We start from the raw sequence: 21,899 nt of genomic DNA, 5'->3' as shown, positions 1-21,899 counted from the left end.
ATCAGCAGATCGCAGATTCAAATCCTGTTTATGTTGCTTGCCATCAGCTACCAGAGCCCTGAGAGAGAGCGCAATTGGCCTTGCTTGATGTAGGTAGGTAGATGGCGCTCTCTAGCCACATCATTCCTATGGTGATGTCGCTTAACACAAGGCGTCTATGAGCTGATGTATCGGAACCGAGTCGCTGCGCTTTCCTTCAAGAGCGCTGTGATGCTACTCAGCAATGCTGCGTCATTAGCAGCAGTTCGAAAAGAGGTGGTGGCTGACTTTGGAGGAGGCATGTGCTGGTCTTCACCCTCCTGGTGTTGAGGCATCACTAGTGATAGGGTGAGTCCTAATGAGTGGGTTAGGTAATTGGCCGTGTAAATTGGAAGAAAAATGGGAGAAAATTTTAAATAAATAAATCAGTGACATTGCAATCTTCATATTCTTTTATTTTTAAGGGACTGAAGACACACACGCTCAATATTAAGCAATTTATAATATTAATTTGACTTATTTCACACATCTTGTTCACATTGTGTCCATATATAGCTGAGGTAAAGCTTAAGCTTTCCACACTGCCATGGTAAAATATCAAGGTAATTCAAATTATTTTTGAAAAAGTGATTAAGCTGGCAAAATATAAGTCTAAATATGATGAACAGTCAAAATATTTAAAACTCTTAAGTCATTTTTTAAGTTACGAGGGCCAAAAGGCAAATTAATCTAATAATGACCCTCTTTATGTCTTGTTTCTGTTTAAGATTGGTAACCCAGCACTACTAGGGATACTTGAATTCATCTCATCATCAAGTCTCAAGTGTGCCTCTCCAAATCTCATATTTGCTCAGCTGCTGTCAGAGCAAGAGGAGAGGGAGAAGAAGCAGAGTGAGAGTTAGAGGACAGCATTAGGGGCAGCGCAGGACAGGCTGATGTTGAGGTTGAGAGAAAATTTTATGTGACTCATCACTACATTTCTGGTATTGAAACTTAATGTTTCATAATTATATCATTTAAAGATGATATGATATTAAGGGTTTTAAAGACACTTTACAGGTTAACCATTCCCAACTATTTTGATTATTGTTAATTACACATACATTCTAATAAAAGGAACATTCTTGCATATTTGTTACAATTTATCATAACCACTTTTGGGTTCCCCTGTTCAAAAGTTCTGTTTCTGTTCTGTTTAGAATAAAACAGTCTTTTTAAAATTTTACCCAAAACTAATGCATTATCTAACTCACATGTTTGTAGAATGTGTAAGACTAACACATTCTGTGTGGGAAAAGAGTAAAGACTTTAAACACCACTACCTGGATACCCCTCTTGAGAGAGCAGCCTTTAGCCCATACAATGAATGTCAGATAACAGCACAGCTAACAAACAGCACTAACAACCCAAATCAGCAAACATTGCTGACCACATTTAACCACAACCAGAAGTACAGCAGCAACAGTTGATAAAGTTTTTAGCTTGTGTTTGGAGTTCGAGCAATTTAAAACGTGGTTGATCCCAAAAATCAAAGTACATTTTAGATTAAAAGACAATCCAGAACATTACAGAAGCCCTGCACAATGATGCATTACTATATTTACCTAGAATGGTTAATGTAGCTTGAACCCTACCGCACCTTTGATCAGTATTGACAATCCATCAATCATACTGAATGCATGATCAGCGAAGGTATGGGTCCTAAAACACTGATCAATCCATTTCCAAACTGGCACAAATTATACATTACCAAGTTTACCTGGATAAATTTATTAAGCATCAAAGACCATCCTCAACTGTTATCGGCGATCACTTGATCATATTAAAAAGATAACCAGAATCCCCCTCAATCAGTATCAGCAAAAAGACGATTGCCGCCCACAAAAACACTGATTGATCCTCCTAATCTTCCTTACAGTGAAACTATTAAGGCAGGTAACACTTTACTTGGATGGTCCATTTTATGGCCTTGTTGATGCTCAACTGACATTCAACTAACACTGAATTTTAACTTAACCCTATGTTGAATGAAAATGATTAAAAATAGAACCTAACCCTACAACTAACCCTAAACTTAACCCTAAATCAACCATAAAATCGAACCCTACACCTTACCCTTACCCTAAATTTAACCTAAGCTTAAAATCTAACTCTAAACCCAATGCTAAAATATTAAGATAAGTGTTTGGGTTAGAGTTGAATGTTGGGTTATATTCAATAGAGAATAATTTACTTTCACCTTTTAGTTCATTTACATTTAATAGACATGTAGTTGAATGTTAGTTGAATGTCAGTTGAGCATCAAAGAGGCCATTAAATGGACCATCCAAGTAAAGTGTTACCAAAAGGCAATATAGCACAGTATTTAGTTAAATATAATTAAAAACATTTGGATATAAAAATATATTTTATTGTAGATGATTAAATACTAAGTGATGTAATGTGGTTTTTCACACCGACTAGCTAAAACTGGCCCAGGCAGAACCCCTGTAACTCCATTTAATTCCCTGTTGCTCAGTGTCACAGCAGTGAGAACTAAAAGTCCTCGGTACACAGTCGGGTTCACAGAGTGCAACCCTCCAGCATGAGGCAACAGAGTCTTCAAAGTAGTGGAGTAGTAATCCACAGTACTTTAAGAGAGAGAGTGGAAAAAGATATAGTTAAATATCTACAACAGTTTGGTTCAGATTTCTAAGCTAAATCAATATCCGTTTCTGTTACAGTGTAAATATGCATGTTTAAAATGTAGTTTGAAAGGTTATTGTGGCCTATGATCTACAAATCCCAGTCATAGCCATGTTAAACTTACGTATGTTATGTAGGCCTGTCAGGATAATTACATCACTGATTCATTGTTATATATGGGTATAATTATTTTTGCATCATTTATGATAATCTTAATGTTGTACATTATGTTTTCCTAAGCAATGTTTTTCTTTGCAGTTCAAATAATAAAATATTCTTAAAGAGTTCAAAACAGTAAACCAGACATCAGTATCAAAATTCAAATATTGATACTAGGGGTGGGCGATATGGCACTAAAATAATATCACGATATTTCATGGTATGTTTGTGATAATGATATTCTTGGCGATATAACAAAACACTGAATAAAAAAAATATTTCAAGAATACACTACTACAACAAAATGAAAATTAAATTGTATTATTGCATATAATATAAAATGGCACACCTCTAACTAAGATATTAAAAAATACAAAATCAGATTTGTAACAGAAGTCAATGATCCAGAATGTCATGATACTAATAATGCACTCCAAATATCTCCATATATCCAGGATTAAAGTAAAATAAACAATACTGGACAGATATAACCTGTCTCAAGCAGATATATAATGGGAAATGAGAACAGTGTGAATTATTATTTTGCTAAAAACAGGGGTGGGTGATACTATTGCATACGATACGATATGGCACACCCTAATTGATGCTAGAATTGTAATAAATTGTCACTCACATGCAAAAACCTTGTTGTTTTTCACTTTTTGATATAATTTCTTTGTCACAATTCTTTATATTATTGATTTATCATACAATCTTAATCATTTTTGCTGATCTCAATATTGCACATTATGTTAGCAGGAATAATAAAATACTTTTAAGAATTTAAGAATTAAAAGTTAACTGGTCTTCAAAACATGGTGTATTATTATGTTATTATATAAGCATTATATAAGTGGCATACAATGGACTTAAAATGACAGTAATATCGTTATTACAATTAATATTGGGACAATGCAGGCAAATCAAAAATAATAATTTTGGAGGGGTCTCCAGCCGAAAAAGGCGCTGCCACTATGATCGGGAGATCACTGGTTCAAATCCCGTTCATGTAGCTTGCCATCAGCTGCCGGAGCCCTGAGAGAGCACAATTGGCCTTGCTCTCTCTGGGTGGGTAGATGGCGCTTTCTCCTCACATCACTCCAAAGGGTGATGTCGCTCAGCACAAGGCGTCTGTGAGCTGATGTATCTGAACCAAGTCGCTGTGCTTTCTTCCGAGTGCACTGTGATGGTCCTTAGCAATAATGGGGCATTACTAGTGATAGGGGGAGTTCCAACGAGTGGGTTGGGTATTAGGCCTTGTAAATTGGGGTGAAAACAAAATAAAAATTAGAAATAAATTAATATTAAAAAAATAATTAGAATTATAATTCTGACAGGCCTACTTGTATTTATACATGTTAGAATTTAAGGTTGTTTGTAGTCAGCCTGAACAGGCAAGCAGCATAAAAGTCGGACTAATTACTGTAAACATTCAGAAAGAATTCTAGCTTTGGGGAAAAATAATCCCCACTGTATGCTGCTGGTTGTGCTCCGTCTGCCATAAACACTTGCTTGTGTAACACTTTTCTGCCTGGGAGAGCACCTCCGACTCGCATCCACACATCTATTTTTCATCAGAGGAAAACTCCATGATCAGCCTGCTCTTATGAGGAGGCTGCAGAGGGGAAGAGAGAGAGAGAGAGAGAGAGGGGTGGAAATGAAGGGAGATGGAGGGAGCAAGGGCAGTGAGGGATGAGCGGTGGAGTGGAAGAGGAGCTGTCAGTGCTGAGGAGCAGCAGTCTAGAAATAAACGGCTGCAAACAGCACTAAAAGGGGGGGGAAGAACTCAGCTTTAAAGCCTGAAGCTCACAACCCACTTCAGTTCTGCCATCAAAAAAATAAATCCTGAAAGAGAAGGGTGGTGGGGAGTGGGGGGTGTAAATAGCTGTTTGTTGTATGAGGTTAAAGAGATAAAAAAGAAATTGTGCATACAAATAATTAGCAGGAAATTAGAGGAATTAAACTAGACAAATTAGAATAATTAGAGGAAAAGACACATTAGGGGAAACTAAAAAAACTCTAACAATTGTGTAACTACAAACTAAAACTACAAAACTTACATTTTAGTACACTTTATTTAGTACACAATTATTTTCTTTTTATATTTAGCATTTTAAACCATTGTTTTTTTTATAATATTTTTGTCTTTACATGAAAGGGTACAGTAAAAAATTGTATTTATTTAAAGATTAATTAAGCTGTTAAAAGCTAAATACTTTAGTGTGTTTAGTCCAGTTAACACAAAAGCAAAAAGGTAAATAAATACAGGATAAAGGTCCTGTGTTCTGGACTACTGCATATTTCTCTGCAACTTAGCATTAAACTATCCATCTATATCTTCATATGTGTGTGTGTGTGTATATATATATATATATATATATATATATATAAAGCAGCAACTATTGTTCAGCACCTCCAGGAACTCCTTTAAGACACTGCTGAGAAAACTATTCCACGTGACTCTCCCTCATGAAGACACTGAGATTAAAATACCAAGAGTGTGCAGATCTGTCCTAAGTCTAACATATAAAAGATATTCTGGTTTGTTTAACACTTTTTTAGTTTAAATAAATAATTTTCCATGTGTTCCTGTATAGCTTTAAAGTCTTCAATATACAATTTACAATGTCAAAAATCATAAAAAAGACAGAACACACATTGAAAGAGAAGAGGTGTGTCCAAACTTTTGACTGGTACTGAAATTTCAAGTGAAAAAGTTCTAATCACAACATAAACAGAAAAACTATGATGATCTAGTCCCCTCAGGCAGGTGATGAAGGTTTACAGGTCAGGAGGAAGCAGAGCGTATAACAGGCTTTACACTGATATAATGAAACGCACTGTCATCTCTCTGGAGTCCAGGTCCAGGTTTGCACGTGAATCCCTTTCCCATCTACCAGCAGTGACCTGAGGGATGCTTTCAAATCACAATATTCATCCAGTTTCTAATAACTTTCATTTCATTTCATTTCTAAGTACTTGGAGAAACTACAGTCTCTACAGTAATATCACTCATAAAAATGAAGGTACCAGATGGAACTGTGGAACGTTTTTGGGAGCGATGCCACTGAAAAACTATGTTTGATTCCATATTTGATGATCCATTAAGGACTCATCTTTATAAATGAGATGAGATGAGCTACTTTCCAGCAGGATTTAGCTCCAACCACTAATCAATTCCACCTGAGCCATCTAACCATCTAATTACTGCCTCCAGGACTGCTTGATCAGTTGAGTGTGTTAGGTAGGATAAGGGTGTAACCTGTAGTATAATAGCTATGATAGGAGCATGGTTGGAGACCCCTGATTAGCATGATGCTGGATAATACCTTGATACCTTTTAACAATTATACTTCTTTATTTGAACTAATAGAACAAGTGGAATACTAGATGCTGCATACAAGCACTTGACCCTTAACTGTACATACTGTACATTTGTACCTCTGGGCACTATGGACTCTTATGATACTTCCTGTACATTCACACTCCTGGACACTACTTACACTTAACTTAAACACAATACTTGCACAGGGTTATGTTTAGTGTTTGTCGTATCTGCTGATGCAGATCTATCTATCTATTAGAGGTGGGCGATATGGCTCTAAAATAATATCACAATATTTCAGGGCATTTTTACGATAACAATATACTTGCCGATATAGGAAAACAGAAACATAATGAATTAATTTCAGGAATATAGTATAAAAGTATAACAGCATAATCATAAAGTGGCAAAATAAATAATATAGCATAAAATAATATAATGCAGCAAAAAATATTGCAGAATATTTAGTGCATGCATATAAAATGCAAACTAAAACAATTATACAATAAATACACTTAAAGCTTATAGTTCTTCAAAAAACTCACTGTCACTGCCATATATTTTTTTACAACACTTTACATTAACAATACTACCACAGTAATAAACAATAATAAATAACTTTTTATTTTTATTAATGCTAGTTAAGACATTATTTTATAGTTAAACATATAAAATATACTAAATTGTAATGCTTAAGAATGTTTTCAATTATAATGAATTGAGACATTAGTTAAAATGATTAATAAAACTTTAGTCATAAGTACTGTTAATAAATGTACCCTTATTGCAAAGTGTTAACAAAATTTCTAAAGAGGAGTTAATAAACTTTCCAAGAGTTTATGTAATGTACAAAGATTTCTATTCATGTTTGTAAGTACTACAAAAGTAATAAACAGTAATAAACAACTACTTATTATTAACACTTGTTCAGACTTTGTGTAAATAGTACTAAATTGTAATGCTTAAGAATGTTTTCAATTATAATAAATGGAGACATTAGTGATTATTAAAAAATGATTAATAAAACTTCTGTCGTACATACTGTTAATAAAACGTTCCCTTATTGTGAAGTGTTAACAATCTCTAAAAAGGAGTTAATAAACTTTCCAAGAGATATTGAAGAAATATTGTTGTTTTTAAATGACGTTAATTAAAAAAAAAATTCCATTCATAATGAAATTTTGTGTAGTCCAGTTCCTAATTATGTCAAAAAGTTAGAAATAGTAAAAAATGGAGATACACAGTATTTGGTGCGACAGCGAATTAACAAGACGTTCCCCATCACAGAACAATAATAATATTTAACCAGGCTAAATAACCATTACAGATTTGAATATCTGTTGAACATGTCACGGTTCTACACAGAACAACTTCCTTTAGTAAAATAACCCTTAATACGAATGTACAGAAAAAGTGGTGCACTATTCAATTCAATTGGTAATATAATATAATTTTGGTAACACTTTATAAAAGCTTTCATCAATATATATTTAACTATGATCCGTAAATAGAAACAACGCATTAGTTTATCAGACTTTGAATATTAACAAATGTTTACACATGACACTTAGTTATCAGCATGGATATTCATATTTAGAAATGTTAAATCACTGGCATTAGCCAATGTGTTTATTAGTATTTACAAATATATAAGCGATGTTTTAGTTCCTTACAATGTAAAAAATAATAGTTATTAATCATTAGTTAATGGTATAATAATGAAAGTTTTAATAAAGTGTTACCATAATTTCTACATGAACTAAATAAATCACATAAGCGCAATTCCATCTCTTAGTTTGCCTGCCAGTGCCTGTGATGATGTAATGTACTTTATGCATGTGGAATAGAACACAAATCATTTGAATCAAGTATCCAAGTTAATTCAGGGCAGCATTTGCAATCCATTGACTCCTGAACACATCCAGCACTCTAATTAACCTTCCTGATCCTGATTATAATTCAGCTCTGTGTTCATACATGCCTGATCTTTGCCTGGTCGCTGTACATCAAACTGGAGCTACTTCATGCAAAACCAGCACAAACAAACAAACAATCACATGTGGTCCAGTTAGCAATAAACACATGCATGATGCTGTTCTCACACCCAGTTAACTCACCACGGTCTGCGCGGCATGTTTCCTGTGTGCTGCTGCAGTTACTCAATCTCCAGCTCTCACTCAGTTACAGGTGGAAAATGTGCAGAGAGAGAGAGAGACGCGCTCAGGAGGGCTACTGATTACACAGCTGTAATCCAGTGCTTTGGATGATGCATAAGTACAAAGCGCTTCACTTTGTTGTGTCTGTGGGGAGGGGAGGGGGCAGAGAGACAGAGAGAGAGACACAGAGAGAGAGAGAGAGAGAGAGAGAGAGAGAGAGGGAGAGACACTCAGAGAGCGAGGGATAGAGACAAAGGGTAGAGGGAGGGCATGAGGGGTAGGCAAAGGGGGTGACATCCTAACACCCACCCAGTCAGCCCTGTTTACCCTCACTTTCAAGCTCAGTCCGATAAACAGCACAGACAGGGATGAGCCTGAAGGCTGTGGAAGTGGTGTGCTATGATTAAACCACTACACCAGTAAATAATGCTAAAAGTGCACTACTTAAAATATAAGTGCACTACCTCATATATAAGGCTGGTTACTTCCATACTGTATACCGTATAGTTTGTTTTTATATATTCATTTATATATTCTTCTTTCTGCATTTATTTTATTTTATTTTATTTATAACTTCTAAGGTACAGTTAATATTTCAAATCTCAGTTTATAACTTTCTATAGTCTGATATTTCTTATTGTGCTCTCTTCTTATTATTGTTGTTTGTTTGTTTCTATCTATCTATCTATCTATCTATCTATCTATCTATCTATCTATCTATCTATCTATCTACATAATAGTTCTTCAGAATACTCAGTCACTCCCATATAAAAATCTTTACAACACTATACATTAACAGTTCTACCACAGTAAGACATTTTTAATTTATATAGTTAAACATATTAAATATACAAAATGTTTTCAAATTATAATGAATTAAGACATTAGTTAAAAATAATTAATAATACCTTCTGTCGTAAGTACTGAACAAAAAATCTCTAAAAATGAGATAATAAACTATCCAAGAGAAAAAAAAGTTTTAAAAATGACCGCAAATGTTAAAAGATTTCTATTCATGTTTGTAAGTACTACAAAAGTAATAAACAATAATAAACAACTACTTATTATTAACGCTAGTTCAGACTTTTTTCAATTATAATGAATCGAGACATTAGTTAAAAATGATTAATAAAACTTCTGTAGTACATAATGTTAATAAATGTTCCCTTTTATTGGTTTAATTCTTCTTTTATTGGTTTAATTCTTTATGCAATGACATAGAAGAACCATTATTGGAGAGTATGCTCAACTATTAAACTGGTACATACACTGACATGCCAGAAGTCATGGAATAGAGTATGGAATAATGTAAATTGATCATAAAATGTTATGTTAAGGGACTGCTTGGTAACACCCACACATGTAGTTGTGAGGTGACTTCTTGTGAATTAATTAAGGAATTAAACACTGCACTGTAGAAAGTAATTCAGATTGCATTTGGCCAATACATTAATATGAAATATACATACTGTTGTTTAAAATGATAAAAAAAACTAAATCATTTTATCAATTTAGATTACATTAACAGTACTACAACAGTATTAAACGATAATAAATAACTTAACGTATTATTAACATTAGTTAAGACATTGTTAAACGTTACTAGATTGTAATGCTTAAGAATGTTTTAAACTATAATGAATTAAGGCATTAGTTAAAAAATGATTAATAAAACCTTCTGTCCTAAGTATTGTTAATAAATGTACCCTTATTGTAAAGCGTTAGCAAAATCTCTAAAAAAAAAGGATTTAATAAACTTTCCAAGAAAAAAAAATCGTTTTTAAATGACGTTTATTTAAAAAAGGTTTCTATTCATTGTGAAGCTTTTGTGCAGTGCAGTTATGTTAAATTATGTCAAAAAGTTAAAAATGGCAAAAATGGAAATACTTGGTATTTGGTGCAACAGCGGCAATTTACAAGACTTCCTCATCACAAAAAAAAATATTTAACCAGGTAAAAGACCCATTACACATTCAAATATTTGTTAAACATGTCATGATTCTACTGAGAACAATTACCTTTAGTAAAACTACCCTTAATAATTTATTTGCTGTAATTTATTAAGCTTGTCAAATGATGTCTTTCAAAAACGATTATACTTAAAACATATTATTGGATTAAATAAATAAAAAAACAATGCTAGTTTCTGTCCCATGACATGTCACATGTCAGCTCCTTAGCATAATCTTGAACCTCAAATAACTAAACCAACCACAGGTGGTTGTAAAATGGACAAAGCAGGATGATATGGAGATTTTAGAATGGGCTTCCCATAGTCTTGACCTTTACTTTATTACAATGTTGTCCACCATTCCATGAAACCACACTAGAACTTTAGAAATTAGAGGTGCTACAATTGTTGTTTTGGGTCCTGTCATTAAAGAACCACTTTTGGTTCCATATAAAACCATACGGTAATAAAGCTTTGGGATGTGAAGAACCTTAAATATCTTTTACAAACCGTTATGTTACCTTATGGTTTGTATCACCTTTAATTATAAGAGTGTATAAGCACTAAAAAAAGAGTAGTTTGAATTTTCATGCTTTGGATATGTCAGTCGGTGGCACATGAATAAAACATGTTACATCTGTCTTCATGTTTACTTCTATTGGCAAGAGTTTGTGCTGATGTAACACGTTTTAATCATGCGCAACTGATCACGTCTGAATCGGGGACCTTCAAAGCACCATTTTATTTTCCAGTGTAGCCGAGCTCTGAATAAATCATAGACCGGGCAGGGTTGATCTTTGACACACTTCAATAAATCATGAACCTGCGAACAAGCACACAGACACAGCAGTGTGAACTCACACAGCTTTCACACAAGTTTAATCACAAAGACACACTTAGACACGGAAAAGAATGCGTTCATCTCCTTACAGAATTTCCTCATGAATATAAATGCACATATATAATGTGTATAAATGAGTGCCGTCAACGGTATCACTTTAACAGATGTAACATTTATACACCATGAGACATAGCTATTTTCATCTCTTTTTACATTTACATTAAAATTACATTAAAAGAATATTGTTGTGATTAATCCAATTTAATCAATTTTATATAATTCTATAATTGCCACCATTGATATATATATATTATATACAACACCTATATAATAATGGAGATGTAAATATAAATACAGTATTCAGTACCAGATTTGCAAAATGTAATATATATATATATATATATATATATATATATATATATATATATATATATATATATATATATATATTACATAGATTACATTTTGTAAATCTAGCACTGGATACTGTATTTATATATTTATATTTACATCACCATTATTAAACGCTTAGGCTTAAGAAAAAAGAAAACAATTCTGATTAATTACAATAATCACAGAATTCTGTTGTGATTAATCTGATTCTAATTTTAATCGATTAACACCACTACACCAAAATATAAATATAATATAACAAATTGAAGGTAAGGTGGTCTTTACCATCCCTTAACGAACCATTTGTATCATCCTTTTTATATATAATAAATATAATATGATGTTTGCACTATGTATAGATAGATAGATAGATAGATAGATAGATAGATACTTTATTGATCCCCGGGGGGAAATTCTTGATGCAGATTGCAGTATGCAGATTATTATAGATCTGTTACAAATGTCAATTACGAAGTCGTCAAATTCAACCTGACTTAAAATATAAAACTAAACTGTACAATGAATTCAAAACAGGTGCATTAGTGACTATGATGCATGATTTACAATGAATAGATCATACCTAAAAAACTGACTTACTGAGTTCCAATATGAAGCAATATTTTCTAAACTGGCCTGAATTCTCAAAGCACTGTACAAAAGTGTTTTTATTTACATAATCACTAACCAAAATGCAATATTCATAATGTTATTTTCATTTCCTAGAGCTGCTGCTCCATATAGCCCATGGGACTCCGTTGGAGAACATGCCAGTTTAACTGCTACACTGCACAAAGTGGATGGAATAATGAAAAAAGAAAACTACCTCAGAATTCTTAAGCATAACCTCAAATCACCCAGAGGGTAGTTAAAACTGAGACACAATGGAGTGTTCCAAAAGAATAAAGACACACAATTAGATTAGAAAAGCTTGTGAAATAGATAAAGGTTCTGAGGCCTTGCTTCAATAACATTTTGTAGAAATTTTTAATGTTTATAAGATATGCACAAATAATTTCACAGCACATACTCCTAGGTCTAATATAAATATATATTTTACAATATTTTGCTTATATATTTAGATAAGTAGAAGTGCTTCAGTAGAACCTTTTCATAGCTTGCTTTGCCACCCTCTAACAAAATAAACCTCTAAAATCACAACTACTACAACATATGATACCACTTTAAAATAAGCTTTATAAATGGTTTACAGTTAGTTTATTAATGGTTACTAATTAGGTTGTAAATGCCTTAAAAATCATTAATAATCAGTAATAACACATACATAGAAAGAGCAAGAATATAGATGGATGTGGGTTCACTATTTGACAAACAACAGATCATGTTGCCCTTTCTATGTATGTGTTATAACTGATTAATAATGATTTTTAAGGCATTTACAACCTAATTAGTAATCATTAATAAACTAATTGTAAACCATTTATAAATCCTTTATAAAGGTAGTCTTATTTTAAAGTGGTACCCAACATATAATGGATTTAAATTGTGATTGTAATTAAATATAATTAAATTAGGGCTGTATTGGGAATACATTTACAAAACAAAGTACAAAAAATGTAAAGCACAGCACAATATTTATTATGTTTCCTGGAGCTGTTGCTCCATAAAGCACATGGAACACAATTGGGGAAAATGTCAGGAGAACTGGTACACTGCACACAGTGGTTGGAATAATAAAGAAGGAGGACTACCTCAGAACTCTCTTCAGAATAACCTTAAATCACCAGGAAGACAGTTGAATCTGGGACACACTTGGGTGTTTGAATAGGATAATGATAAAAAATTGACCCAGCATTGTTGTGCAATGGATAAAGCAGGACAGTATTCTTTTAAAAAGGTCTTTCAAAAGTCAGAATGTGTGGATTTTGCTTAAAAGTGTATGTCGGAAAACCAACAATTTAATAAAAAAAATATATATTATTCAACCAAAAACGGTTATGTGGCCTTTCAAAAAACAACAACAACTTTATAGGCCCCTTTTTTTAAAGGATTTAGCGATATTATGTTGTTTGCATCATATGCATGAAGCATATCAATGCACATACTGCCTTCCTAGGTCTGATATTAATTACAAATTTTATGATTTTCAATATTTTCTATGTCACCTTTGCTAAAAGTGAACGACTGCTTTATCAGATAAACAAAAAAAACGCTCTAATAGCACCTTGTAATAGCTGCTGTCACACATTCTAAAAAAAAAAAAAAAACTCTAAAATGGTTGTGGAATGGAGAAAGCAGGCAAACATCATGTTCTTGGATTGGTCTTTCTAAAAACTGCCACATGTAATGGGACAGGAACTGGTATCATGTCCCATGACTTTTGTCATGTCCCATGGAAGCTAGTGAACACTGCACTGAACTCTGGCATATGTGTGTGTGGGGCCACCTACATTAAATGTGGATGTGATTTCTGCGAGTGAGTTGCTTGTCTATTCGCATGGACAGTTCTATCCAGATACTGAAGGACATGATCTTTACTAACCAATGGGTGTTGAGTCTGCTGGCCAGTGTTCAGCCTCACTACTCACAAGATATCCCCTCACACCTTATACAGACGTAGGTGTTCCCAAGCCTTTCCCCTGAGCTAACACTTTATGGGAAATTTACATACTGATATCCCATGACTTTTGTCCAGGGTATGTGAACTGTGAGTAAAAATCTACAAATTTAATGGAGCTTTAGCATTAATTTCTGATGCCTTACTGACAGGAGCTTCCAAAAAGATTATGATAAAAGGTCATTATTGGTGAAACAGTTTAAAATGCTGCTGTTTCTGATTCATACTTTCATTTCATTTCATTTCCATTTCAAATATGGATTAAAATTAAAATTTATTACAATACAGAACAGTTCTGGCTTGGCTACATGCATGTGCGTGACCGAGGCACTGTAGTACACAACCTCCTCTGCTGTGGTACTTCATTCACTCACATGCTCGGCTAACCTGACCTGACAGGGGGTGTCAGACGTGTCAAAAAAAATCCACTAATGAAGCCACCCAGACCTCCTTGAGGTATCAGAGGTGGCTGTGAGACATACTGGTGAGGATCCAGGCTAGCAATGACCTTCTCATGTCAGACTAACCTTAACCAGTCCAGTTCTATCAGGTCAGTGCTGGTATCATTTGGCTACTGAACACAAAAAAAATAAAAAAATACTTACTTGGATCATATGGAAATCATGCAAATATTGGAAGAAAGTAAAATGGCAATATATTCCAAAAAAAATAGTCGCCACCAAAAAAAAAAAAAAGGTCACTCGCTCTAATATTTCATTGGACCGCCTTTAGCTTTGATTGCAGCAAACATTCACTGTGGCATTGTTTCGATAAGCTTCTGCAATGTCACAAGATTTATTTTAATCCAATGTTGCTCGTTAATTTTTTACGAAGATCTTGCAGCAGCATTGATGATGGTAGAGTCTGACCACTGCTCAAAGCAGCTCTTCTCCATCCAGCACATCCCAAAGATTCTCAATGAGGTTAAGATCTGGACTCTGTGGTGAACTCTCAATCCATGTGTGTAAATAATGATCTCATGCTCCCTGAATCACTCTTTCACAATTCCAGCTCTATGAATCCTGGCATTATCATCTTGGAATATGGCCGTGCCATCAGGGAAGAAAAAATCTATTGATGGAATAAACTGGTCAATATTCAGTATATTCAGGTAGTCAGCTGACCTCATTCTTTTAGCACATACTGTTGCTGAACCTAGACCTGCAGACCAACTGCAGCAACCCCAGATAATTTACTTGAATAACATTGGGTTGTCAAAGTGCCTGTAATGAAGACCATCATACAAAATTGGCCTTTTTTCAAGATTTTCATTCCTGTCGGTTGATTACTTTTTGACGATGAGTGTATAAAAAATCATACGCAGCTCTGGAAAAAATAAGAACACTATAAGAGAACACTTAAAAAGAGTTAAAAAGAGTAAAATTAAAGAGTTTCTTTAATTTTACCATATTGAAAAGCTCTGGAATATAATCAAGAGGAAGATGGATGATCACAAGCCATCAAACCAAGCTGAACTGCTTGAATTTGCACCAGGAGTGGCATAAAGTTATCCAAAAGCAGTGTGTAAGACTGGTGGAAGAGAACATGCCAAGATGTGTGAAAACTGTGATTAAAAACCAGGGTTATTTCACAAAATATTCATGTCTTTTAATTTTTCCTAGAGCTGTATAAACTGGATAACAATATAATAATTGAAGTCATTAAATAAAAAGCGTACTTGATTATCATGTACTTGATTGCTTGATTGTGACAGCCCTAAACCAGACCAGGAAATCTGCTGCCTATACAAGCAGACTGTATAACGCGGGTGTTTTTGTGGTCTGTTCTGTGTTGTTTTGTTTTGCCAGCCTCCACACCTGGCACACAGAGAAGTCCACACCTTAGTAGAGGACACAGAACAGCAGGCGAAGAGAAAGACGCGGACGTGCCACCTGTTACCAGCTGAATTGCCTGCCAAAGTCTGTGTGCTCGGCTTTTCAGGCTCACACTGCAGAGTTATTAGGTCTCAGCTGATGAGAGTTCCTGGGAGGATCTAATTGGCTCTCTGATTGGAACTGCACTATTACAGTGTTGCTTCAGTCCCAGTGGGATAGTTTACTCCCGCTGTGGTGTAATGATGGGCCAAAGGGCATCACATGTCTAATCAGGACAAAGAGTCAGACTCGGCTCAGGGCATTAATGAACACTGATTCATCGGCGGCACGTAAACACATTCAGCCTCACCGGGTCGACAGCCACTACAGGTTCACAGAATTTACCTTGCCAATGGGAGCTCTATAAATAGAAACACACTTGTGATGTGCTTTTTTCTGTGGGCACGCAAGCTGAAACACCACACACTACATCCGAAATGTTAATAACCTCAGCCTTTTCATCAAGTATTAGCCAGTGTTTGCAGAACAGTGCATCATTTCCATGTGTATAACATCTAATGGACCTGTAGTCACGACCTCATTCAGCCCGAGGACATCCACTCTGCTCCCTACTGACGAACAACACTTCACCATCCTTCAAAGCTTTTCATGAACAGAGAGCTCACAGAGAGAAGGAAAGAGAAATAAAGAATAAAAGACAAAGGAGAGAAGGAGAGAGAGACAGACAGACACACTAATGAACTGATGAGGGGGTGAGGAAACTCTAGCCTTAATGTTCTGGATCTGCTTGGACTGTGGTAAAGACCTGGCGACATAGATGTTATGGTGTAATGTATTGTGATATATTGCAATATTGTAAGTAAGGTGATTTACTGCAAATTTAATTTTTTTTTTTTGCCAAAATGTTAATGATTTGATTCAAATGCCTCGATTTGCATAAACAAATTTATATGAACTTGGATATCAGACAATGGCAGTCAGGTAACAATCCAATTTTTGCTTTGCAACCTGCTAGAAAAATAATAATTGATGATTACATTGTGTAAAAACCCTACACTTTACCATTGTTTTAACACATCAATGTGCAATATGAGCATAAAAAAGCTAGAAGATAAAGATTATTTAAATTTTTAGTTTTCAGCGTTATCTTCTAGTTGCTTAATTCATGTATTTCTCACTTATTTCTGGTAACACATACGGTTTTCACACATGCACAGACTGAAATCAGAAATCAGGGAATACTCTGGTTAAGAGTATACATGCACTGAGAAATACTGTTACTAAACTACAATCCAGCTCTCTTATCAGATATCAGATTTTTAGAAAAACTGAGCACAATGTTTATATGACTACATGATTTGATTATGAACGTGCATGTAAACGCACTTAATGAATTATATTTAAATGTAACATTTATTGTGTATCGGCAGTCAGTGTCAGTTCAGTTTCACAAAAAACAGGAAAATTATGGAAATTATGTTTTTGCTTTATGCAAAGCAAGACTGTGTAAACAATGATATATTTATTCAATTTCAAAGTCTCCTTTTCTACGTACATTATACTGATTTAAAATATACAATCTGCCCCTTTTCACATTTCACAGTCTTTTACATTTCACAGGATCACAGTACTGAATGAATATAACCTTTAAAGTGGTGTGTACCTGCTTGTGCACTGCAAACGGTGAAAGTGATGTGAAAGATGCTCCTTTTCGAATCATGTCATTGTAGGCAGGAAGTATTCTGATCACACACACACTGTCACACACCCCATGTTTGCATTATTCTTCCTGGTGACTGGCCATTAATCCATCTCTTCACAGAGAGAAGCTTTCAGACCACTCTGTCTCTTGTGTATAGTGTGTGTGTGCCTGTGCATGTGTGTGTGTTAGGAGTGCAGACAACTCACCGGGTTCGAAGAGCAGTGACAGTGGATTTGTCAATCCTGCATTCAAGAGAAAAGAGAAAGAGAAGATTTAGGACCAAATATCAAACGTACAGAAGTCACGTGTTGAGTCTACTTTTGCCAGAAAAGAAAAAAAAACACAGAAATATCTGCGACACAGTCCTTTGAATTTTAACAATAATTTAAATAGTTTTGTAGTTAATATGTGAATTCAGTGCAAATTGGACATCAGGTAAAAATGAAATTAGAGTCATACCGCATCAACCAATCAAGTGTGTCTTTGAAGATTTATGCCTATATAAAGGCGTATGAATTTTGCTACTGGGCTCCCTCTACAGCTGTGGAGTATAATACAATTTAACACCACTGCTATAAATACAAATTATAGTATAAACTCCCTCTTATGTGGAGTCATAAATATGATTTGCTGACAAGCTGAGATTATACAGACATGACATCTGAAGTAAAATAACCACAATTACAGAATCAATTTCCTTTTTTTACATTTTTTTGTTTGCAGACGGCCTAAATTAATTATATTATTTTATTTAATGCTTGCAGCACATTCTAAAAAAGTTGGCAGAAAGTAAAACATTTACCACTTCATAATGTTGCCCCTCCTCATAACATTTCGATATGTTTTGGCACCAGAAATATCAAGCAATTAGGTGTTTCAGGTGTTATTTTTCCAATTCTTAAGATGTGCAACAGTACGGGGTGATTATCATATTTTCACAAAATTCTCCACACATTGGAGACAGGTCAGGATGGCAGGCAGGACCCTAACTGTCTCCTTTTGCAGTCATGCTTTTGTAATGTGTGCAGCTGCTGCAGCATGTGGGTTTATAATGTATTGTTGAAAAATGTGTACAAGTATCCCTAAAAAAGATATAATCCTGAAGGCAGCATATGTTGCTCTAGGACTTCATTGTACTTTTCTGCATTAATGAAGTCATCTCATAAGTGCACTGACACACCCCTATACTATGACAAACCCTGGCTTTTAGACATGTAGCTTATAAAAGTATGGATGGTCTTTTTTGTCTATTTCATCCAAAAATAAAATACAGTACATTTGACTTCGTAATTCACAAAAACAATTCTAATATTTTGTTGTTTATACTATTAATCAGGTTCTTATACCAGCAGGGTCCACACTAAAGCATCTAAAATGTTATATTACATAAAAATGGCTGCTGTTTCTTTTTCCTGGCCTTTATTACTCTATCCCTGTGTTATGTGGCAACTTGTTAGAGGAAGGCTGCTGCACTGCTATCCGGACTGACATCCAGAAAAGGTCATTAGTGTGAGTGTGTCTCAGCACAGCAACACAGAGAGAAATCCTAACTCACCTGCCGCACACACTAACACACACACACACCATAAACCGCACACTTGTCACCAAGGTAAGGTAGCTATGTCAAAGCAATACTGTGAGTAGTCTTCACTGTGGGCACATTCAGTCCCTATAAACTTTCACCTGCTGATGTAAATACATTCATAAACTCAAAGAAATGTTGAAGAAATAACAGGCCTCATTACCCATATCTTTATAAGAATATTATTGAATTTGTTCTTGAAAAAAGTCCTAACATACTAAGTCTACGTCAGACTTTGTAATGCACAGAATTTTCCTCAGCTCTGGCCTGGTCATAATGAAGGATACAATTGTCTTTGTAAAATGAACATGTTATAAAAACTGTGTAAATGGGTTTTACAATAAGAAATATTAAAAAAAAAAGTTTGTAAAGAAGTTTCAACAGTAGACCCATAGTCCAATTCGAGTGGTGATATTGCTGCTATTACCTTAATACAAAATATAAAAAAAAAATAATTATAGTGTAGATTTATTTGTGCCACTAGGTGGCCCATGCAAATGGGTTAAACTGCCATCTGGATCAAACAGAAAGTAAAAGTGAACTGGTGTACAACAGAAACAATATATATAATACCCATATAGATTCAATAACAATGAGGTTTATTTCATTGATCATTTAGCCTAGTTGTTTTTTTGGGTGTATAGAACTAAACTTCAAAGGTTTCAGGCACTTAATAGCAATACATAAAATGATCACTGCCACTGTCCTTCACTGATGGCAGAAAATAAGCCTCTGCACCTGTCAGATGAAAGTGTGTGTGTGTGTAACAGTGTGGAACAGAACATACAGCAGTGGAGAAGCACAATAAGAGAAAATGATATAAGTCTGCTTTCCAACTTTGTCAGGAAGAAAGAGATAGAGAGAAATGGAGAGAAAGAAAGAACAACAGAGACAGAGAAAAAGAGAGAGAAAGACAGGCAACGGTTCACTGGCAACACTGGAACTTTCAGCAAACCTAAGTAAGTTTAATGTGGGTGTGGGTGAGTGAGAGAAAGAAATGTAGTGAGAAATAGACAGAAAGAAATAGAATAGAGAAAGAAAGATAAAAACGAATAAAAAAACAGATAAAAGAGGAAGGTGAGCACAGAAACAGAGGACAATAAAGAATGAGAGGAGGAGAGATATAAGGAAATGAGGGGACATGAGTCAAAGACAAAGAGATGAGAGATGGAAAGAAAAGGGATGGAAAGGGATGGATTAACAAAGAGAGCAGGAGGCAGTGAGGGAAAGACAGAAAAAAGAGAGAAAGAGCTAGACAGATAGATACAAAGGATAAGATAAAGGAAAAAGAAAGAAAGAAATATATTCATCAAGAGCGAGAGAGACAAAGACAGAACGATGGGTCAGAAGTAATTAGAAATAGAAAGAAAGAATAAGAGGAAGAAGCAGTAGAATATGGCAGTATGGAATATGGGGATGTGGTGGATCAGGGGTTAGAACACATTAATAACTAGGTTGTGTGTGTGTGTTTGCTCACCAGTGTGTATTGAGTTCAGAATGTTTGTGTTCACTGCACACATGGGTAAAAGGCAGAGGCCAACATCCATCTGTGCTTCCAGCACAAGTATGGTCACTACTGACTATGGTTGTCTTGTCAAAGCATAAAAAAGAGAAAATGAGAGATAGAAATATCTTTGGGGAGATAGAAAAAAAGAAAAGAGAGAAAGAGATAGCAATAAAATAGAGACAAAGATAGAGGGACAGAAGAAAGTACAAATTAAGTTTTGCCAAACAAACAGTTGCCAAACACTGTTTACAAAACACGCTAATCTCTGTTAGCGCTGGAAGATGAGAGATGTGAACACTTTTCTGTTCCCCATTTATTATCAGAAACATCATCACCTCAGTGCGTGTGTGTATGTTTTAACCGAGGTGACTGCTGGTGTCAGTGCGTCGCCTGTGGTTTTAGTTGGGTGTGGTGGGGATGTGGCTAAAAGTGAGAGAGGAAGGGTGTGTGTTGTGTGTGCGCGTGTGTGTGATAGATTTTCCCACAGCATAAAAAAAAGCTGACTCAAAGAGATGCTGTAAACAGAGCGCACCAGGCAGCTGTAGCTTCAAAGAAACGAGTGAAGCAGCAGCACTAACAGAGCTAACAGCGCTAACAGGACACCTACAGCGTGTGTATGTGTCTTTGTGAAGGTGTGTGTACATCTCTGAGTCTGTAGCTGCTCAGTATGTGTTGTTCTCTGGTTATTAGAACTATTTTTATAATGAACTGACCTACATGTAAGCAAACGGCTAGATATCAGGCAACAGTTTTGCGCAACAGTGTCTTCAGCAACCCAGCCAACATGCTCATGTGGGGTTCACATGGGCTAGAGGACAAGCCCTCGTTTTCAAATGCTTAAAATAGTTCCTATAAGAAATGCTATATCGTCTAAATAATTCAATTACAAAAAAAGAGCTTAATTAAAAAAATACTAGCAGTGCTCTGTATTTGGGTTACAGTGCCTCTATTGTCCACTCCTAATTCCTTGGTAATAGGGAGATAAAATTAGCTATACACTAGCTTCATGTTCAAATTTTCTTATTCCACCTTAAATTATGCAAATTATACAAAATGATGCTACTTACACTGTTGCCACCTGGATTTAAGTAAAGTAAATGATCTGGGGTTGATGCTGCAGTTGGTCTGCAGGTCCAGGTTCAGCAACAGTATGTGCTGAAAGAATATACCTGAATATACTGAAAATAATGCCAAAAACTGGTTCATATT

At 34.9% G+C, this 21,899-nt stretch overlaps 1 protein-coding gene across 3 annotated transcripts in view; it reads right to left on the bottom strand.

Moving 5' to 3' along the window:
- Positions 1-21,899, bottom strand: part of rap1gap2b (RAP1 GTPase activating protein 2b) — a 75,777-nt gene that overhangs the window by 44,995 nt on the left and 8,883 nt on the right. For 2 of the 3 annotated variants that reach the window (XM_049466520.1, XM_049466521.1), the window contains exon 2: positions 17,808-17,843. In XM_049466520.1, coding sequence (XP_049322477.1) covers positions 17,808-17,843 — 36 coding nt within the window. Of the gene's footprint in view, positions 1-8,265; positions 8,401-17,807; positions 17,844-21,899 lie in introns of those variants that run through there. The other variant, XM_049466522.1, reaches the window with a different exon arrangement.

The sequence above is a fragment of the Astyanax mexicanus genome, chromosome 17 (genome assembly GCF_023375975.1).
Source record: "Astyanax mexicanus isolate ESR-SI-001 chromosome 17, AstMex3_surface, whole genome shotgun sequence".
Classification (NCBI taxonomy): Eukaryota; Metazoa; Chordata; class Actinopteri; order Characiformes; family Acestrorhamphidae; genus Astyanax; species Astyanax mexicanus.
The sequence above is the reverse complement of the archived record's forward strand: the minus strand, read 5'-3'. Positions and strand labels throughout refer to the sequence as shown.